Source organism: Poecilia formosa, unplaced genomic scaffold, assembly GCF_000485575.1.
Source record: "Poecilia formosa unplaced genomic scaffold, Poecilia_formosa-5.1.2 Scaffold190, whole genome shotgun sequence".
NCBI lineage: Eukaryota > Metazoa > Chordata > Actinopteri > Cyprinodontiformes > Poeciliidae > Poecilia > Poecilia formosa.
In genome coordinates this window covers 254,299-274,007 of record NW_006800129.1, presented here as the reverse complement: position 1 = coordinate 274,007, position 19,709 = coordinate 254,299, and the positions used below count along the sequence as shown (strand labels likewise).

Genomic DNA, 19,709 nt, shown 5'->3' with positions numbered 1-19,709 from the left:
GATTGTGAGATTCAAAAATTACATTCACACTCACATTTTAGGTCAAGGAGAGACATTTTCTTAGTATTTTTTGTCCAGTTAAAACATCTTCCAAATCATCAGATCTGAAGTACATGACATTTTAAATCTCTATTGGCTGTGATGCTCAAAAGATTTTGGGAACAAAACAGTCAACGTTTAGTTTCTTTAGCAGTGAGTGTGTGTAGAGAGAATGAGAGTGATTTGAAATCCTAATTGTGTTTCTGAGCAAAGCGGTTTTCAAAAGCATAAATACAAAGGAAGAAAATGAAGGAGATGCTCATTTTAGGAACACAAAGTATTTACACCAAGTAGCATTCTGGAGTTTTAGAGGGCTCAAAATAATTGATACAAAATGTTTGTATAGTTTTTTTTTTTTTAAAGACATACTTAAAATTTATCAACTTTTTTCACATTGATTTGTGTATTTCAACATTCCTAAATCATTTTAAGGCTAATTTTATTTATCTTTATTGCTGCCTATTACTTTTCTGATATGACACAACCCTTAGTTCTTAAAGTTGCAGCATACAACTTTAAGCAGCGCATAAACGGGGTTGATTGACAGTGCCTTATTCCTCTAATAGTTTGTTTCTGACAGGGGACAGTGTGTTTTTCTGCAGTTTATACTTTCATGACGGTGGTAGAAGTCTGCCATGCAATCAGGGGGTTGCTGGTTCAATTCCTAATCCACCCACCTTTATTTGTATCCTTAGGCAAAACACTTCACTGGCAGTACTTATATATATGAACAGAAATAAATCAGTGTGTAATGACTCTCACATGTTTGTTTTACTTTGTGACTTGAATTAAGAAACATTTTGATGATATTCTAAAGTATTGAGAATATCAAAACACTTTTTAATACCAAACCATCACTTGAAGACCTTAAAGAGCATGTATTCAGGAATAAAGGCGCAGAGGGGAGATTATCAGTCGTTTTTTTTTTTTTATTATTATAGATCTTTTTCTTTGTCATTTATAAAATAGTCATTAAAAACCTTTTTCTTAAATTCAGATATTTACATATAAACAAACAGCTGTGCAAAATTTACAAGACACCACCATGAGATCGAATCATTGTCTCATGTTAATCATTTATATACAAGAAAAAGAAAACATTTTGTTAAGTTGAAGCTGTCAACCAAAAGAACACATTTACAAAAAGTGAGCTCAAGTATATATTTACCCAAATTTCCAACAAAAAAAAAGCCAGAAGTAAAAAAACTAAAATTGCTATGTGTACTAAAAACACACACAGAAATTGCAAAGTCATGTGTTTGCTGAGGAATTTGCAAGAAATATAATTAAAAAGTTAACATAAAGCCAACAAAACTTTTTTTTTTCCTATTTTGTTCCCAATATTCGTCAGGTTTTCCACTAATTTGGATGTAAATACATCATAAAATGGCATAATGTGTTTAAGTGTAGATCCTTTTTTCCAAATGAGCTTTAACCAAAAAAATACACAACTTGACTTTGTAATGCATAAGAAAATAGTGGCCATACTCCTGCTCTCTAAAGAACATTACACAAATGAAGTGTATTTAAAGTCTGTAGTACGGCTGCTTCAGTAAAAATATATATATGAACTTCTGAACTCTCGACCCCAGATGGTCACCCGAGCGCTGTATAAATTAAAACGGCAGATAAGAAAATTGAACTAATCCTAACTTATCCAGAATCTCTGAAAAAATAGTTTGATAAATAAAATCAACACTATTAAGTGTATATGGCTTTACTTGTTAAGAACTGAGCAGATGTCATTTCAACAATAAACAGCAGATGAGCCAAGTGGAGTTGCAGTGCCCTCTACATTTATTGGCGTCGATGATAAAAATCTGTTCAACGCCTAAAAATAAATTCCGTTTTTATTGTAGCTCCACAATCTGAAAATTATATTTTAGAAAAATTCAATTTTGAAATTGTGAACTTGTATTCACAAGCAGAAAAAAAAAATCAAAATTTTTCTTTTTGGTGCCACATTTCTTGGCATCTCAATGGTTAATCCTAGCAGTAAATTGATTCTTTTGGCAACAGGAAAGCAGAGTATTCTCTGATACCATCTCAGAAGCATTTATAGGAATATAGACCTTTACATTTCGCACAAGGCTTCAGGTCTGAGATGTCTGTAGAAGAACAACGCTTTTGTTTCAACTGAACCATTTTTCTGTTAATACGGCCATATGTTTTGAGTCATCATCCTGCTGAAAGATCTGATGACCACTCATATCCAGCTTTCTAGCAGAAACCATCAGATTTTTATTTAACGTCTCCTGGAATGTGAAAGATTTTGTGATACTGTGTGCACCAACAAGGTCCCCAGGACAAAAAGAGGCAACCAACAACATCACAGATCCCCCAAACTTGGTATGAGAAACTTATTTACAAAGCCTTCCATCTCTTCATGTGTGACCCACCAGGAGTTTGTTGCTGAAAAGTTTAATATTTGACTTATTTGACTGAAGAACACTGTTCAGTTAAAGTCACAATATCTTAGCCTACAGGACAGATCCCCATTAACGATGGTGAAACAACAACAAAAAAAAACTTTCCTGGCATGGCTCCTAAAAAGAAATTAAAATAAAACTGCTGGCATGTAGATAATATCAAACTGTTGCTGTGGATACTTGGCAACTCTGAGGTGCTTTTAATTTGCTGCTCTTCTCTATGTGTTTAGAGGGTGCTTTTCTTTCTACCTGCCTTCTACCATCATGACAAACTTGAGACAAAACTGAGATTATGCTGCTGCAGTAAAAATGTTTTTGAAGCTTTTCACAAATCTTGAGCATTGATGTTAATAAGTGTGAGGGAAACTGGTGTCATTACCTGTCTTTTAAATGACGAAGATACCACACAAAAGGCCAGTGCTTGAGGAGGCTCTCCTCTGCTTTTCAGATAATTCTCTTCTTGCAGATATAATACTTAGAGCAGCAGATAAAGCAAAAGGCCATCAGGTACATTTCATTAATACCTCTGCGTGTCAATAGTCACTTCAATCCAGCTTTTATTTGAGGAGACCTTTGTAGAGTAGCTGGGAGTGACTGGAGTCTCTGTCATTCTCCAGACACAAGAGCAGGTCCCGGAGGTTAACTCTGGTGATGCGCTGGCGCATGAACTGTCTGGAGCCCTGTCCACTGGAGCCTCCAGGCTGGGAGGAACCCAACCCTGAACCCTGCAGGTTGGTAGGAAGGAATCATTTAACAGTTCTGTAAACATTATTTTTGTCGAAAGGTTTAAAAACCCTTACCTCTGCACTCGCACCGCTTAAAGGGGAGTCTGTTCTCCGTTTTTTCCTCGGGCCGATTGCTGCCAACGCTGTGAGGTTGGCTTCTCTCTGCCTGATCTGAGCCAACTCCAGCTGCTGCATCTGGAATACACACAACAGCAACATATGGATTAATCTCATTCATCATCATAATAAAGAAAATAGTTGCATATTCCCTCTTCTCTGCATATAATCACCTCTTTGGCCTTCTGTTTCAGTCTGAGCTGCTCTGGGTCTTCTTGCCGTGACCTAGACTGCAGCAATGCAGAGGAGATTTTGAATATTTCAGGTGGAATCTGATCAGTTTATTAAATCCCTTGTTTTATTCATTCACTCATTCATAGTTAAAATATCTGCTAGCTAGTAGCAGAAAAACTAACATTAATGGCACACACCTGCCCTGTCTATGCAATTATAAGAGTAATTCTTCCTGTCAGGCATTCTGTGTCCTTGTTAAAGTAATAATAGGTCATTCTAGGTCAACAAACCACATAAGATCCATCTATACAGAAGAGGACGGATCCACTTTTTTTTTTTTAAATACCTCAATTCTTTAAGCAGCAGCTTAAAGAAATCCCTTCTTACATAAAGCTGTAAATGTATAACACATACTTTTATTTATTCCCCATTCCCCAAAATGATTGAGGTTAAAATAAATAAATAAGTCAAATTTCAAACTGTTGAACCACCATAAAATTGTCCGTCTCTACCTTGGCAGCCTTCAGCAGGATCTCTCTCTCCTGCTCCTCCTTCCTTTGCTTCTCCATCTGATCCAGCTGCTCGAAAAATTTGAGTTGAGCTCGCACGTCGCTGACCTGCTCACACCGCTCGTCCTCCTGACCATTTCATCAAGTCAGATGTTTGAGAGACGGACAGAAATAAACAAAGTTATGAAACCAGAATAAACTATAGTTCACAAAGCAAACTCTCGAGAGACTGAGACACATCCTTACCTTAAAATTAAAATTCTTCAGTTGTGCCACTTGCGAAGCGTTTTCCAACAGGTTCTGCAGTCGCTGTTGTGTAGCATGGGAAATGTAGTTGATCACATCTGTGCCCAATTCACTGACACCAAACTTCTTACCTGAAGCAGAAGTGAGTGTGGAAGAACGACGAATGAATGAGAGTTCACCTACAGTAAGTGCACAGTTTACTTTGTCTCAAAAGTGAATCACTGACCAATCTGCAGAACTATCCGGGTGAGAGAGGAGATGGAGAGGAAAGCCTCGTCCTTACAGGACCGAGTCACGATGCCAACAAGTTCAGAGCTGCTGGCCATGATGCGGGCGTTCTCCTCGGACAAGTTGACCCCTGCCATGGAAGTCACGTCGTTGATATCATCATCATCTCTGCGGGAAAGCAGTAGAAAAAGGAAGACATGAAAACCAACAGAGATTAGGTCTATACTTAGATTTTTTTTTTTTTTTAAACAAAAAGTTATTTTTAGAATGATCTGCATAATTATTCATAGTCCAGATTGGCACATCAAAACCTCATCGCAAATGTATTTACGATTGTATGTTACAGAAAAACACAAATAGCACATAATTATGAAGTGGAAGACAAAAAGATGGACTTTCAATTTTTGTGCAAATGGAAATCTAAACGGTTAAGCAGGAGCGCTCCCAAGCAAGGGCCAAGTGGGCTGTGGCCCCATCCTAAAAAATGCTGGCCACCTGCCTGGTGTCCCAGATAATTACGTTCATGTCATAGAAAGGCACAGAGTCGTTTTCTAAGTGTAAAACCCAATAAATAATACATTCAAAAAAGAGATAAATAAAATTAGAGTTTATCTATTTACTTTAAAATTTTTACTGGCCTGGTTTGGCCACCCCATGAAAATTTTCTTTGGACGCCACTGAGGTTAGCCATGCAAGTATTCAGCCTACTTCACTTTGATTTCCTTAAATAAAATCCAAAAGAACTACTAGCTGAGAGAAGCAAGAAGAAAGCAATTGGAAAATAAAGCAATGGGTCCAGTGACTTTGGTGCACCCAAATATGCTTTTGCCTAATTTTGTTAAACTAAGATTATGGGAGGGGTTTTTCAAAGCGAATCTGGAGTACAGAGAGTTTACCTCCAGCTTTGTTTCTTGGTGTGAATTGAACCATCTGCACATCAATATCATCAAGACAAATGAGGTGGTGATCAATTTCAGTAGGAGGACTTCTCCAATTGTTCAGGCTTTGGACATCAAGATTGTGAAGAAGTACAAGTATCTGGGTGTTCAGCTCAATAACAAACTGCACTGGTCATGTAGCACTGATAGCCTAAATCATCTCCACTTACTGAGGAGATGGAGGTCATCCGGTGTGTGCAGGACACACTTTCTATGACTTTGTGATGGCTTCGGTCATCCTCTATGTTGGCCTGCTGGGCTTGTGGAAGCTCAGAGAGGGACAAGGAGAGACTTAAACTGGTCAGGAGGGCAGGCCCAGTTCTGAACTGCTCTTTGGACTCTATTGTGGAAGTGGGTGAGAAGAGGACGCCAGCTAAGCTGAAAGCAATCATGATCAACTCCTCTCACCCTTAAGACTGTGGGGGCCTTAAGCAGCTCCTTCAGCAGCAGACTGATACACCCACACAGTAGGAAGGAAAGAATCTGTGCAGTTACCACTGTGCACCACGTCTGTTATATCTTATACATCATTTTACAAGGTGCAAGATTGCAGCTTTTTAAGAAATAATTTTTACACATTGTGCATAGCTTATAAATTCTTTATATTTTACAGCAGTATTTCATTGTGATTTGATTGCTTTTCTATGTGAACTGTTCATTGATATTTGTAATTTTGTTCTTTGCTGCTGTGACTTGTGATTTTCCCCAAAGTGGAACTAATTAAGTGTATCCATCTACCATAGCTAGAGGAGTTTGCAAACTCTCTTATAAAAAGGCTAACATGCAAAGGCTGTACAATGATTTCTTCCCTTTATGTACATTATATAGGTGTAATTAAAATATTGCACGCTCACGTTATTGCTGAGCAGGTAAAAGGGAATTCAAACTGTTGCTTTTTGATTTTATTTTTTTTGTTGATTTTGGCACACGTCAAAAAGTCATTTACCGTATGTATCAAACAACAGTTTAAAAATCAGAGAATTAGTTCTCTTATGATCCAACTCTATTGAACTATTGCAAAATATGAAACTTTCTAGCTACAGAAGCCTCACTTGCATGTTCGTTTTTGCTAAAAAGGCAACTAGTCTACAATTAGGGCGTTGCAATAATTGTTGGGTAATATACATCAAGTGCTATGGATTCTCATTTTAGATGCCAATGCATTATTTAACCAGTTGGGTGAAGACTCGCTGAAGCAGATGTTCACACCGAACACAAATGACATTGCCCCAAATTGCAAATGGTCACACAGTGATGGAACTGACATCGCCATTGCAATATTTACCAGTACTATTCTAATCCTAATATCATGCAGCCAGTGATGTCTTGATTCAAGTCCCAAATAAGCACATGAAAATGCCATAAGATTTTTTTTTTTTTTTTGTTTGTTTCTCAACCCATTTGACCATTATGGAATTTAATCAGAGTAATAATTTCAGATTAAGATATTACTTTAAAAGATGTTTCATGTACTGGAACAGCCAGCAAGAGATAAAAGAACATTTTAAAAACATCCTAAAATAAGTCAGATTATGGCCAGCGACCGTGTCCCTCATTACAATCAAAAAATCGGTTTACAATGCACCAGTGTCTGCATTTACTGTCTTAAAGAACGTGCTTTAACATTTTGAAAGGAGTTCTGCTGAATAGCAGTCTACTTGGTGTTTGTAAGATGCCACCCACAGATTATTTTCTTACTTCCTTTTTTCAATTTAACACACACCTCTGATTGTGCTGGAAGAGGGCACAACTCCACCTTCATTACCTCCTTTCCTGTCATCGTATGATGCAGGAAAGAAAGCAGGTAAACAACACTGCCGACACAGCAAGCTTATTGGAGCAACAGGGGGAGGAAATATTGTCAAATGGGAGATGGTGCACAGTAAGCTGGAACAGGAGCTCAGTAAGGTTTTATCGAACTGCACCAGTCATTTTTTTCTTCATATCAGATTTTATGTTTGGTGTAAGAGCAAAAAGGTTCATGTCAAAGTGAAATCAAGAGTCTTTGGTAGGAAAGTTTAAGTCCAAAGTATTTTATGATATTCTAAAGTCAAGTCTAAAGTTATTAAATTTGTGACTCAAGGCTGAATCGATTCTAAAGCCGTTTTCGCACTGCAAGGAACGGAACGGAACGACGTGGAACGGAACGGCACGGAACGGAACGGCACGGAACGGAACGGCACGCTTCGGTCCGGTTCCACCCGAACTGCAGCCCTGTTGTGTTTACATATAACTGAGGGTGGCATCAAAGCTGTACCAGACGTCATTATTTTTGAAACTAAGCAATGGTTTCGATGTAGCGGCCGAAGTCTTTTCCTCCGAGATGTGGCGGAAAACTTTCTCATTCCTCATTGTCCGATCTAGCTCATTCTGTACTCGTTCAATCCTGGGAGTAAGCGGAGGAAAAAAATTACCTCATCTTGGGATCAGGTAACAGCAGAATATTGAGAGGAACTCATCGCAAATTAAAAATAATAATAATAAAAATATTAAAAAGAGCACTCTTTACAAAATACAGTAAGAACAGTTTAGTGAGAGCCAGCTAGACCCGATCAATGGCTGACTGCAAAACAATCAACGGCTGACTCTAAACCAAACCAATCAGCTGCTAAGCAGCCCCGCTTGGCCGGCCCGATTGGAACCACAGCTCTTGTGGTTCCAAGGAGCCGGGTGAACCGGGTTGGAAGTTCTAATGCAAACACGGTCGGCCCTACTTTGAACCCGTGCCGTTCCATACCGTTCCGTTCCTTGCAGTGCGAAAACGGCTTATGCCACATGACTCAATTCTACACCTCACTCCTGCATTCTAATATATCAAATTTCAGAGCTTCTTCATGAAATTGTAAATACTAAAGTAAAAAACAGCATCATAGTAAGATAAAAAACACTAATTAAACAAGCAACAGTTTACTATCTGATTATTAACCCTTCAGACAATTAAAGATGTGCAGTTAAAAAAAGCGTAAACAGATCTGGGATAATTTTTACATTTTTAAGAGCCACATACTTGAAAGTCCCCCCTCCTGCTTCCTTTAGCTTATTCCTCTGAGCATCGACGAGGGATGCCTGGTTGAGTAGTTGAACTCCTCTGGTCCCTGGAGCCACATTTTGCTTCACCACAGAACCTAAAATATATAAATTGGGACAGAAGTTCACTTTGTGGCATAGCTTACTAAAACAAGATAAATCACAGCAGCTAGTAAAATGGTTTGAATAAATGGATTCCAAAATGTTCCTTTTATCCCACAATTACACAATGCAACCACAAGATGGCAGGAATACCACAATCTGAAATCTGAAACCGGTTAGACTTCGCAGCAAGATTTAACCAGGAGGTGAATATTTTATTAACCAAACTGTTCAAAATTAATACAACAGCTCTGGCTTCATAGCAGCAACTTTTAACAATGATATTAAAACCCAATCCTACAGAAATGTATCAAACGTCTCCAGTGTGAAGCGCTGCTGAACTCACACCTTGTGGAATGTGTCTGACCATCTGTGGTTGACCCACAATGATGCGGCTGGGAGCTGCTCCTCTGACCGTTACCAAAGGAGACTGAGCCAGGGTCACCTGTGGCCTCACTGGCTGCTGCTGGGTAACAACCTGCACACAAAATTTTCAATAAATGAATATACAATAACAAAAAGTGGATTTTATGTAGGAAAACAAAAAAACAAAAAAAAAAACATGCCAACTGCAACATTCAAAGTTCACAGAAGGAGCTTAATTACCAGTCCGGGTTTACTGTTGGCTTTCTGAGAGAGGGTGATGACTGTGGCCTTGGTCGTGGTAGAGCCTGTGGCCGCGCTGACTGCAGGCGAGAGTGAAGGACGCAGAACCACAGCGCCGAGTGCTGGAGAGGTTGCTGCAGCTGGCTGGCTGCTCGGCTGGGGCAGCAGGCTTTGCTGGATGAAGGCCTCGGGATCTGGGGTCATTTGGCGCAACGCCGGAAGACTTCTCTACAAGCATCGAGAGGAAACAGAGAGCAAATGAAATCAATGGTTTCAGTATGAAATAATGAAAGCTCAGTAACATTCGCCCCCGAGTGTGCATAATGCAATTCCATTTCTCTTTTCAAAGCAGCAAACCTGCTTCACAGACAGTCCGTCTTTATAAATCATGTTACTGGTACTTGTAGGAACGAACATTAAGAAAATTAATAAAAAATAATATACAAGCCTTAGGATGTTTTTAAAATCTGGAACTCTTGTTCCATTCCATAACAGAGACATCACACTGTACAATTGTCACATTTCAGTGAGACTTTATCTAAGCTAAGCATCAATACAAGATACTTTCTTATTCTGTCCTGCTGATTATTGAGGGCATCTGCTTCGGAATCCATATTGCGTTTGTGTATGTAGCATCCAAAGCCTAATGAGCACATGCTTCTATGCATTATCAATAATTTAACTGTTTATGCTGCTTTTCTGCACTTTTTAAGATGACCTGCTTGTTATTAGTTGACCCATGCAGAACACGTATACACACACAAACAAACATATCTGATTGTATTATTTTTCATAAACAGAGAGCAAAACACAAAACACAATAATAGCTAATATTGTGGATGGCAATGTGATGTTGTTCTTGTTTATAGGTAAAGAGCACTTTCAGTCTGAGTTCTCTAATCTGAGATCAAATGTTGAGACTGAATATAAGAAAAATCCAAGCATTTTCCAAGTACTGTTTACACCTAAATGTTTATTTTCATTCTTTACAAACTATAATCTTGACATACTTAAGAGGAATCAGTAGACTTCTGCATCAATAACTGATGCCAACACTCAAGTTAACTGCCATTTTGTGTATAGGGTTAAACTTTACATTGAGTCCGTCACAAAAATGTGGGGATTAAATAATAACTCCAAGTTCAGATGGATGTCATAAAACCAACATATTTGTGCAATGGACCTTAAGGTTTTTCTTTTAAATTAAAGTTTAGAGGCTTATCAAATACAACTCTAATTGCAAATGGCTGCAACTTGTTTACTCTGACAACTCCTCAAAATCCAGTGCAACCACTTGCTTTGAAAAGTCCCCTACTTTGTAAACAGAATCCACCTGTGTATATTTCAAGTTCAGTATAAATGTAGCTATTTTGTGAAAAGTGTGTCAATCTTTTTTCCAACACCTCACCTTAAGAAAAGGTACAAGGTATGGCTGAGGAGAAGAATTAAGCTCCTTGTACAACCTGCTGGTGAAATCCTCAGGCTCCATCTTTCCTTCCTGTTACAATAAAGAAAACGATGGTTAAGAAATGTGTGATAAACAGATAGTAGAGGTGTAAAAATCACAGAACAACAAACTGTGCCAGAGAGAAGTACCAGCAAATTCTTAACAAGCTCCTTGACAGTGGCTGTAGTCTCAGATGACTGTTTTCCATTGGATGCTAACTTGATGAGTGTAGACAGAAAGTTTCCACACTTTTTCACATTCTCCAGTGTTTCCTAAAAAAAAAAAAAAAGAAAATTTGAAATACAATCAGAGTTCACAAAATAGACAAACAAAACAAGCTGAGACATTTTCACTTCTTTCTTACAGCTGTGATGGCTGTTGGAGTGACGGGCACCCCGGTGGTCCCGAGGGGGCCCACCCTCTGAGTTACTGCTGCCGTTGCCTGCACTGTGGTTGGCGTGCCAAGAGCTTGTCCAGTGGAGGTGGCATTTCCTCCAAGTATGATGGTATTCTGCACAAGAGATTACTTTTACAGGAAATGAAAAAAAATTACAGTTCCTCACTCATCTTTTCAGTGTGGGTATGAAACAAACACCCAGAAAACTAGTCATTAAAGATCTCAAACAAAAAGGCACTTTACATGGCAACCTATAAAAATAAAATAACGTGGCACTTAAACAAATAAAAGTAAACAACTCAAACATTGTTGTAAAACTCTTTTGTAGATAAATAAACAAAACACAGAAAAGTAGATTACAATAGATCATTTTTATTTTTCTGGTTTGGTTTACTTCTGTTTACCTAAGTAAGTAAAAAAACAACAACAAAAAAACAATTGGTAACTAATTTCCTCAGTGTCTTGAATGATAATTATTTTTACTCAATATTATTAGCCATCCAAACAAGCTAATGCTTCTTGAGGAACTACTGAGTTGTCTGCATGACTTATTGGAACAAAGAACACACACATAGAAGATCGCATTTATACAACATCCTCAGGCTCAGTGAAACATTGTCTATTGTCAGCAGCCCTGAAAATATTTGATTTTGTTTTTTTTTTTAGAATTGTAACAAGATGTTTATGATTGGTACTCTGACAAACTATTTTTATTATTAGAACTAGGTCAATTTGACACCTTGTATTAACTGTAACTAAAACAAATAAATATCCCAGAATGCAGACTGACTGAGGTACCTGCAGAACAGGAGGTCTCTGGAGGGTGGCTGTGGTTGCTACTGTGGTTTGAACTGGAGAACCCTGTTTGATGATGGTCGTCGGGGTTACGGAGCGAGCCAGCAGAGGACCTCCAGGAGTCTGCAGAAGACGGAAAGAGACATGTTTCCATTAGTTACAAATGCATTAAAATGATTAATTTTATCTGTTTTATAAAATATTTTAGCTGGAGTGCTTTAAAGTTATTTGAACAAGAATAGTGTACTATATTTCTACGTCAGATAAAAGCAATTGCATCCAGCTGACAGATGACATTTTTATTTTAAATAAAGCAATATTTTACAGAATAAGACATTTTTAATGTATGAAAAGTTAGAAATTAACAACACTGGAAAGCATTAATGGTTGCAGTTATATAATATAACTAACTGTTACCTTCACATATGTGCATGTTCTGTTTTGTCCACACATTCAAATATGCTGACCTCTGTGCTGATCACTGAAAACTGATAAGCTGGATCCCTGTTCGCTTTAGTCAAAAGACACAACATCCAAATTCTCTGAAAAAAGGTAGCCTTTTTGCCCAAGGACTAGAATAACCTTCCGTTTCACAGCAGTCCGTCCTGCATGTGTTACACCTTAGAGAACAGGTCGGTTTTTGTGAAATCTTTTGTTTTTAGTGCGCCTGGAATGTATTTTTAAGCTTGTTCACATTCCATCACTAGAATTTGAAAAAAGTCACGTAGATAAAGTTGATTAACTGATTAAAGTACTTTTTCCTATATCTTCTGAAGGTTCACCAATGGACTGTGATCAATAACAGTTGTTTAAAAGGGTTGTTTCTAAGTCCATGTAGAAGAAACATTGTAACAGTGTGATTATTTAAAAGCCTGCCAATAACACTGCTACAGTGTTTTAGTCTTAACACTGATGTTCAGACAGTGCTGTGGGTGTTTTAGAATATTATATTTATATATTACAATTTGCTACTAAAATGTTTCACTAAGTCTGTGTACTCTTAATACATTGCATTAATCGTTTTGGTATGTACCTAGAAATAACTGCAAAACAACAAAACCAATATTTTAAAAAAAAAAAAAGAAAAAGAAAATTCATAGTTTTGACATTCAACAAGTTGTAAACTTTCAGCTTAACTTCTGTGTGGATGTTACAAAATCAGTGCAATATATTTTACATTTAAATATTAACATTTGAAAATTACCCATTTATAACATTGAACCTTTTCCAGAATAGTGGAAGAAAATGCTTTGTATTGCTATCAAGCAATGTTTTATTGTCAAATGACATTTTTTCTTCCATCATAGTCTACATGCAAGCACAAACTTATTTATCCAAAGGAGTAATGTTTCTCAGGTTGAAAATCAATTAAATCAATATCTATTCTTTAATAAAAAAAAAATCAATTTGTGTAAGTTTTTCCACAAAATCAGTTTTAAAGTTTGGGAAAATCTTCAAAAAGACTTCTATATTTCTCCATTAAAACAATAATAATAATAAGAAGAAAACTTAAGCGCATAAGTTTTCTTAATTTTTGTCAAATGTGATCCCTCCTAAAGTGAAATAGGCCATTGTCTCTATCAGTGGATATCCAGGAATGTACATTTCTTTTGTGTTTTACTGCAACACACATACGAGTTACATGTTCCCCGTGTGCGTGTGCTCATGCTTCTGGCACACCAATACCTGAAGAGATGCGACCTGGACAGGTGGAGTGCTGGTGGGGGCTGCAGGTCGTGGCGTCGTTGCGCTTTGTGACTGTGCTTGAGCCTGCATCTGAGCCAAAGTCTGCTGGTGAATCATCAGCAGCTGCCCACTCTCACTGCGAACCAACACCATGCCTGGAAGGTTCAAATATTAAAAACAAAACAAAACAAAACAAAAAAAAATCAAAGTCACAACCATGACAGAGGATAATAATCAACATAAATGACCCATCAATAGTGCTTTCTAATACATAAAAACATAAATTTATCAATGAACTGACCTGAGGGTAAAATAAAATAATAATTGAAAATCACATAACAGGCAAAACAATGACGAGAGATGAACTGAGAAATCAGACAGAGAGTGAAATCTGAAGATTTTCACTTTGACAATAAATACACAGTGAGTTGAATGTGAAAGGTAGAAGTGTGCAAGACGACTCAGGTTAGTTATTTTCAGAATTAGTAAGGACTTTAAGAATAAAGTCAGGGAAGGGGATGCACGATATCTTAGAGGTTACTTGAAAAGGAAACTAATAGAACCAGTAAAACAATAGGATACTTATGAGATATTCAGTAAATAGCTATTATTAACAGAAAGTAACTGTAGCAGACAAGCAAATATATGAGAATTAACAATGTAGCCAAGTGCTGCTTTGACAGGCCGCACCAATAATGAACTTAATCTGCTTTAAAATTAGAACCTTAACCACTTATGTCTGTAGCCTCAGCTAGAATCATTAACAGTTTCACCTTCGCTTAATACTAAATGTCATAAGCTTTTCCTCATCCATGCAGGAAATTAAATCCCATCTATTGAACAATAAACAGAAAGCTCTTAAACACCGTACCTGCAGGGATTTGGATGTTTTGGATACTTGTAGCGTTTTGTTGAGGCTGAGTGAGTCGAGGAGCCAACACCTGTGGAGCAATGGTCCGTATTCCTCCTGGCGGAGCGGCACTGATCGTTGACGACAATGTAGTCCTCATGTTTTGCAGAACAGTCGGATTCCTCATGGTCGCAGTCAAAACACCCGAAGGCAGGACCTGAGCACCGGCTTGAGTTATACTTTTAGTGGCTTCAGTTTTGCAGGAAACACTACCGCTCCCTGATGATAAGACTGTATTTGGGCTGTCTGTACTTTGAGACTCGTTAGCAGAAGTTTGCACAGGTGGTGGTCTTACAAGCGCCACTGTGGGAACAGTTTTCTCAGCAGGCTGAGAAGAACTCCCAGATGAGGTCGAAGGATTTTGTGCACTCAGAGAAGTTCGAATAATAAAACCAGGAGAGGCAGAAGTGGGTCCATTCACAGGAGCTGTCTGAGAGCTGTCTGACTGCCGGCTTCCGGGGATGTGACAGTTCATCACCGCGCCGTTTCCATCCGAAGCTGGAGCACCAGTCGCTTGTTGTTTGTCAGCTCCAGCTGTTGCACCTGATGCTCCTGTAACTGCTCCGCTTGTTGCCAGTGAATCGAAGTGACTCTGCGCGGCAGTCGTGATTGGTTCAGCGGCCGATGTGATCCCAGCTGTCCCCTCCATAGTCTGACCGTGGGACCCCCGAACAATTACTGACACCTTCAGCAACTCCTGTCGCTACCGCGGCGGAAACATATGGCAACAGGGGAAGTGTCGAGCAACTGTCCAATTCGCATTAGTTTCAGGAAAGTGATAAGTCAAATTAAGTTGGCTACAATTAAGTTAAACAATCTGTCTAAAACTAGCTATTGTCGGCATATCAGGGAGTACAGATATCTTACCTGCTTTATATAGTCAAAATCTCATTTACTTACCCTCGACATTGAAACTACCGACTACAGTTAAACCACAAAAATGATTTGTTGCAAATTGAATCCCAGACGTCAAGTTAGCGCAAATTGCTCCTCTTAACAGGGTATTAAAGGCTCTCACTACCTCACTTACTACTTTTTTGTCAACCGCTCTGTTGGAGAAAACATCAGCCAACAAATCGGACGCCGCCGCCATCTTTGCCTACCAACGCTAGTTCTTAAGACGCATGCGCCGACTAGATACCCCCCCTTCTACCATGACGTTACCTCGGTCGGCGTTGTGATTGGTTCGAGAAAGAAAATAAACTCTCGAAGGAAGATGGAGCTGTCAGTTTCACTAGGGAAAGAGAGAGGAGTACTACGCTGCTCTCGGATTTGCTTTCTCAGAAAAGGAAATCAACTTTTCCATCACCGTGGATTTAAGAAAAGTGTTAAAGCAGTTTGAATAAATGTTTCTGACCACGTATGTCTCAAAATGGCTGCGCATGTGCTTTTTAAAGTATGCAACTCTGATTCCTGTTTCTTTTATCTTTTTTGATGTGATATTCTACATGTCATGCTTTTGTTTCTTAAAAACACACCATAAGTGACACTAACTCCTATTAATATTGTATGTTTTTATTTCCCCCCAAATCGGGTTTGAACATTGTGAATATAGATTAAATGCTTTGAATTTATCTATCATTGTTGAATGGCTTTGTCCGTTAACAAAAAATACTCCTCCCACTCCACATTACGATCACTTCTACCCAGGTCATCCTTCAGGTAGAAGATGACCCTGTACTTGGTGTATTCCTGTAAAGCAATACAGGAAGTGATCCCTGTAAAGGAATCACTTCACTACCTGTGTCGGTTCACTACACGGGTAGTGAAGTGATTGACTTGAACAATCAGGTGAGTTAAACTTCAATCAGTGGGCGTGGTTCCAGCACACCTGCAAATGCTTATAAATTGTTTCAGCAAAGTCTGAGCACTGCAATGTGTTGTAAGACAATAAAACAATTCAGAGCATTTGTTCTAACGATTATTCAGCCATGGCTTCTTCAAAGCCATACATTGGCTGTAGAATAGGGTTAATTTCAAAGGCCCAAAATCGTTACGAGGGGATTTTGTACACAATTGACAAAAATAATTCCACAGTTGTGCTGGCAAAAGGTGAGTCTAATTGATTCAGTAACAAGAGAGATCTTTAAGATTACTTGGAGGATTTGTTTAGATTGGGAAAATAACATTTCCTTTATGCACAGTAAAGTGTTTTGGAACTGAGGGGCGTCCTACTGAAAGACCAACACCCCCCAAAGATGATGTCTACGAGTACATAACTTTCCGTGGAAGTGACATCAAGGATATCGCACTGTGTGAATCTCCAAGGTCTTATCATGGCCTACCCCCAGATCCAGCAATCATACAAGTAAAGTAGGAAAGAAGTGCATCATTCAAGCTCCTGTCATGATTGTGTGAATATTTATTTTTTTATGTATTTTTCAGTCATCCAGTTCAAGCTCGGGCATATATCCAAGTCTTGGACTGTTTAGTCCCATAGGGATGCCTGTTTATAATCACCTTGCTGCCAGCTCCCTTCTTAGCCAGCAGTATGCTGCTGCTCTTGGACTGGGCAAGTATTCTCTTACAAATTTATTTGAAGTAAGCTAACCATAAAAGCCCCCCTGGAGGTGTTTAAAATGGTTTAGAGAATTTTTTTGGCTCCTATAATTCAGGGCCTCTCCTTTCAGACCTGCATTTCAGACGGGGCCCCATGGTAGAGAAGGCTGTTCAAACCATCCAAGTAGAAAGACGAAGAGGTTTGACTACTTCCCAGGAAAGACAGTGGAATAGGAGGAGGCCCCCAAGGACCAGGAGAGTGAACTCCCAGCCCCAAAAGGAGCCCACTACCAGTAAGCCTCCTGTGATACTTGAGCTAAATGAAAACAATTACTCTGAATTGCTACATTATAACTCAGTTGTGCAGTTTAGACAAATAGCGATGTGTGGGTATACATTTTATTTTTATTTTTCTGTTAAAGGGAGTTCAGGCTCTGGTGTGACTTCTAATCGATCAGAAGCACAGCGGCAGAAGACTGACCGTCCACTGGCCAGAAGAAGGCAAGGTAGCAAAATCGAGATCTGAAAGTAAAATTCCTATTTCTAGGTGCTCTAACATAATTTTATTTTATTTTTTTGTAAATCTCCTTAGCACCTCGACATCGGAGTGGTAGTGGACAGCTGATGATGGCTAACGTTCCATTGCCTATTCTCAAATTTGATACAGACTTTGACTTTGCTTCATCCAATGCACAGTTTATCAAAGAGGAGCTCGAGAGGGAGGTGCAAGAAAGAAGGAACCTAAAAGGTTTGTTTGCATCTGAAATGACTTGGCTGTTGCAGTAGCTACTAAGGCACACTCGTAATAGATTCATGTGTGTCTGGACTTCTGCAACAGTTCTCTTGTGGTGTTGCTACATACAATTAGGGCACATGAATTGAAATGCTGTCAAGTAATATTTCAAAAGTGAATTTCTTTCTGATCAAAAACTGATGTCAAAACCAGATTATTTTGTACAAGTCCTCCTGAGGGTTTTGTCTAAAATCGTAAATTTTGTTTTTAATGCAGATGAAGACATTAAGAAGGCAAAAGCGAGGATGCACGCATTGCTGGACAATGACAGTTTTAGCCCGAAATGTTACTATGACAAAGCAAAGTCTTTTTTTGACAATGTCTCCTGTGATAATGGGCTTAGGTAATCCCTTCTCCTAAATTCAACTTTTTTCTTTTTTTTTTTAAATATAAGCTTGAGGTTTTCACTAATTGTATTTATTTTCTTAAGTTTCAGATTAACATGGGCTGAGGAACGGAAGCGCAATTTGGAGACTTTTGGAGTCAGTGGCCGGTTCGTAAGAGGTCGAGGCTTAAGAGGTAGATTTACTGGACGCAGAGGACGAGGAGCTGCTCAGATTCTGTCTTTAGACAGGATCCAGAGAGGATGGGTGTGAAGACCACAGAAAACTTAATCTGGATTTTTTTTTTTGTCCATTTCCTCATTGTGTTGAACTTAACTGCCAAGAAACATTTTTCTTTTCTTTTTCTTTTTTTTCTTTCTTTAGGCTTGTTTTGTTGACTGTATGATAAGACATCTTGTTTATATGGATAAAGTAATTTTGTTCTGATTGACGTACTCAACATTTGAAGTGTTCAACTGATTTTTGTCATGGTTTGAAGTCTTAATTTGAGCACTTGTATAATTGTCAAATACTGTAAATACAATGAAGTTAAATCTGTATTCAAAATCTTGCCTTTATTTCTGAAATTGAAACTGATTCTTTCTGGGGGTACATCTCCTTAATTTTAATTTGCCCATGTTCACATTTAGGCCTGCAATTATCTTGGAATTTGAAATGAGAAATTCCCTGAAGTGTTATTATCCTCCAATTGGCTTCTGTTGGGTGGTGAGGGTGGAGACCTCGACTTTCCTCTCCCCAGTCACTTGGTTCAGTTCCTCTTGGGAAAGCCAAAGGTGTTCCTAGGGCAACTTAAGAAATTTAGTTCTTCCAGCAGCTGCTAAATAGTCTTCTGGGTGGGATATGCCTGGAACAGCTCACCATAGTTAATGTCAGTGAATCACAAGGCCTGTTGAGGAGTTTTACAAACAAGGCGTACAAAATCATAGGGGAAGTCTGACTACTTTCCAGCAGTACCGGACTCCCTTGTATGTTGAAGTGAAAAGCATATTATGGGAGAAAACGCATTGGCAACAGAATTGACCACAACCTGAAGGCTTGTGGAGCAGTGCTTCTCAGTCCAGAGTCTTGGGAAAATTTGCATACTATGGAGTTTGTACTTGAGGCACAAACAGACTTATGGGATACAACTGTTGGATTCATTTTGTCAATCTACTCCTGTACCACCATGTCAAAGGTGAGGAAAAATTGAAATGTTCAGTGTCCAAAGAGCTTGTTTTCAAGTAAATGTTAAATTCTTTAAAAAAAAAAATTAAGACCCCAGAGTGTGAAAGAAGAGTAAAGTGTCTGAGGCAAAGTTGCTTGAGGTCGATTTTGAGTAATTTGTAATTTTCCAGTTGTATTTGAAGCATTCCCATAAAACAATCAGCTGATTTAATTACCATGTTTATCACTGTACTTGATCAAATTTGCTTGACCTCCTGAACCCCAAAGAAAGTTTGTGGGGGTCTTATTAAGAGGAAGGTGTGGTAATGGACCATAGCCACATGGTGACTCCTCAGCAGTGCCACGCACCAATACAGTAATTCATAAAAATTGAGTCCCAATAAAGTCTGAGGTGACATTTTACGTTTCCTGAGAAACTGACTCTGGCTTTCCATTATATGCAAAAAGTTATCAATCTTAAAAAAAAAAAAAAAAAACTACACATTTAAATATATCACGGGTTGTCTTTGTAGCTTTAAAGAAATTAAATGATTT

The 19,709-nt window shown here is 38.5% G+C and overlaps 2 protein-coding genes across 3 annotated transcripts; one reads left to right on the top strand and one right to left on the bottom strand.

Moving 5' to 3' along the window:
* Nucleotides 1-2,956: 2,956 nt before the first annotated feature.
* On the bottom strand, nucleotides 2,957-15,078 carry LOC103147791 (transcription initiation factor TFIID subunit 4). The gene is made up of 15 exons (XM_007566305.2): nucleotides 14,337-15,078; nucleotides 13,466-13,620; nucleotides 11,783-11,902; nucleotides 10,952-11,098; nucleotides 10,737-10,859; nucleotides 10,549-10,638; nucleotides 9,141-9,368; nucleotides 8,883-9,012; nucleotides 8,413-8,530; nucleotides 4,466-4,635; nucleotides 4,240-4,370; nucleotides 3,997-4,122; nucleotides 3,484-3,540; nucleotides 3,269-3,388; nucleotides 2,957-3,193 (listed from the first exon to the last, which is right to left on the bottom strand). The coding sequence occupies exons 1-15, from the start codon at nucleotides 15,022-15,024 to the stop codon at nucleotides 3,026-3,028; spliced, it is 2,571 nt and encodes an 856-aa protein (XP_007566367.1). The 5' UTR covers nucleotides 15,025-15,078; the 3' UTR covers nucleotides 2,957-3,025.
* A 1,142-nt stretch (nucleotides 15,079-16,220) lies between these two features.
* On the top strand, nucleotides 16,221-18,556 carry lsm14b (LSM family member 14B). 2 transcript variants are annotated; one of them, XM_007566303.2, is made up of 8 exons: nucleotides 16,221-16,427; nucleotides 16,520-16,683; nucleotides 16,761-16,887; nucleotides 17,006-17,167; nucleotides 17,297-17,380; nucleotides 17,467-17,622; nucleotides 17,884-18,010; nucleotides 18,104-18,556. In XM_007566303.2, exons 1-8 carry the CDS (start codon nucleotides 16,307-16,309, stop codon nucleotides 18,261-18,263), a joined length of 1,101 nt encoding a protein of 366 aa, XP_007566365.1. In that variant the 5' UTR covers nucleotides 16,221-16,306; the 3' UTR covers nucleotides 18,264-18,556. The 2 variants fall into 2 exon arrangements, with proteins under 2 accessions (XP_007566365.1, XP_007566364.1); XM_007566302.2 differs by having other exon boundaries at nucleotides 16,222-16,427; nucleotides 18,098-18,556.
* The last annotated feature ends 1,153 nt before the right edge of the window (nucleotides 18,557-19,709 follow it).

Excerpts from the sequence above, each read along its gene's own strand:
- LOC103147791 (XM_007566305.2), bottom strand. The coding sequence starts at position 15,024 with ATGGAGGGGACAGCTGGGATCACATCGGCCGCTGAACCAATCACGACT. Across the intron at positions 4,371-4,465 it reads CCGGATAGTTCTGCAGATTG|GTAAGAAGTTTGGTGTCAGT; the intron begins GTCAGTGATTCA and ends CTTCTGCTTCAG. Across the intron at positions 3,541-3,996 it reads TCCTGCTGAAGGCTGCCAAG|TCTAGGTCACGGCAAGAAGA; the intron begins GTAGAGACGGAC and ends GCATTGCTGCAG.
- lsm14b (XM_007566302.2), top strand. The coding sequence starts at position 16,307 with ATGGCTTCTTCAAAGCCATACATTGGCTGTAGAATAGGGTTAATTTCA. Across the intron at positions 17,381-17,466 it reads ACTGGCCAGAAGAAGGCAAG|CACCTCGACATCGGAGTGGT; the intron begins GTAGCAAAATCG and ends AAATCTCCTTAG. Across the intron at positions 18,011-18,097 it reads TCCTGTGATAATGGGCTTAG|TTTCAGATTAACATGGGCTG; the intron begins GTAATCCCTTCT and ends TATTTTCTTAAG.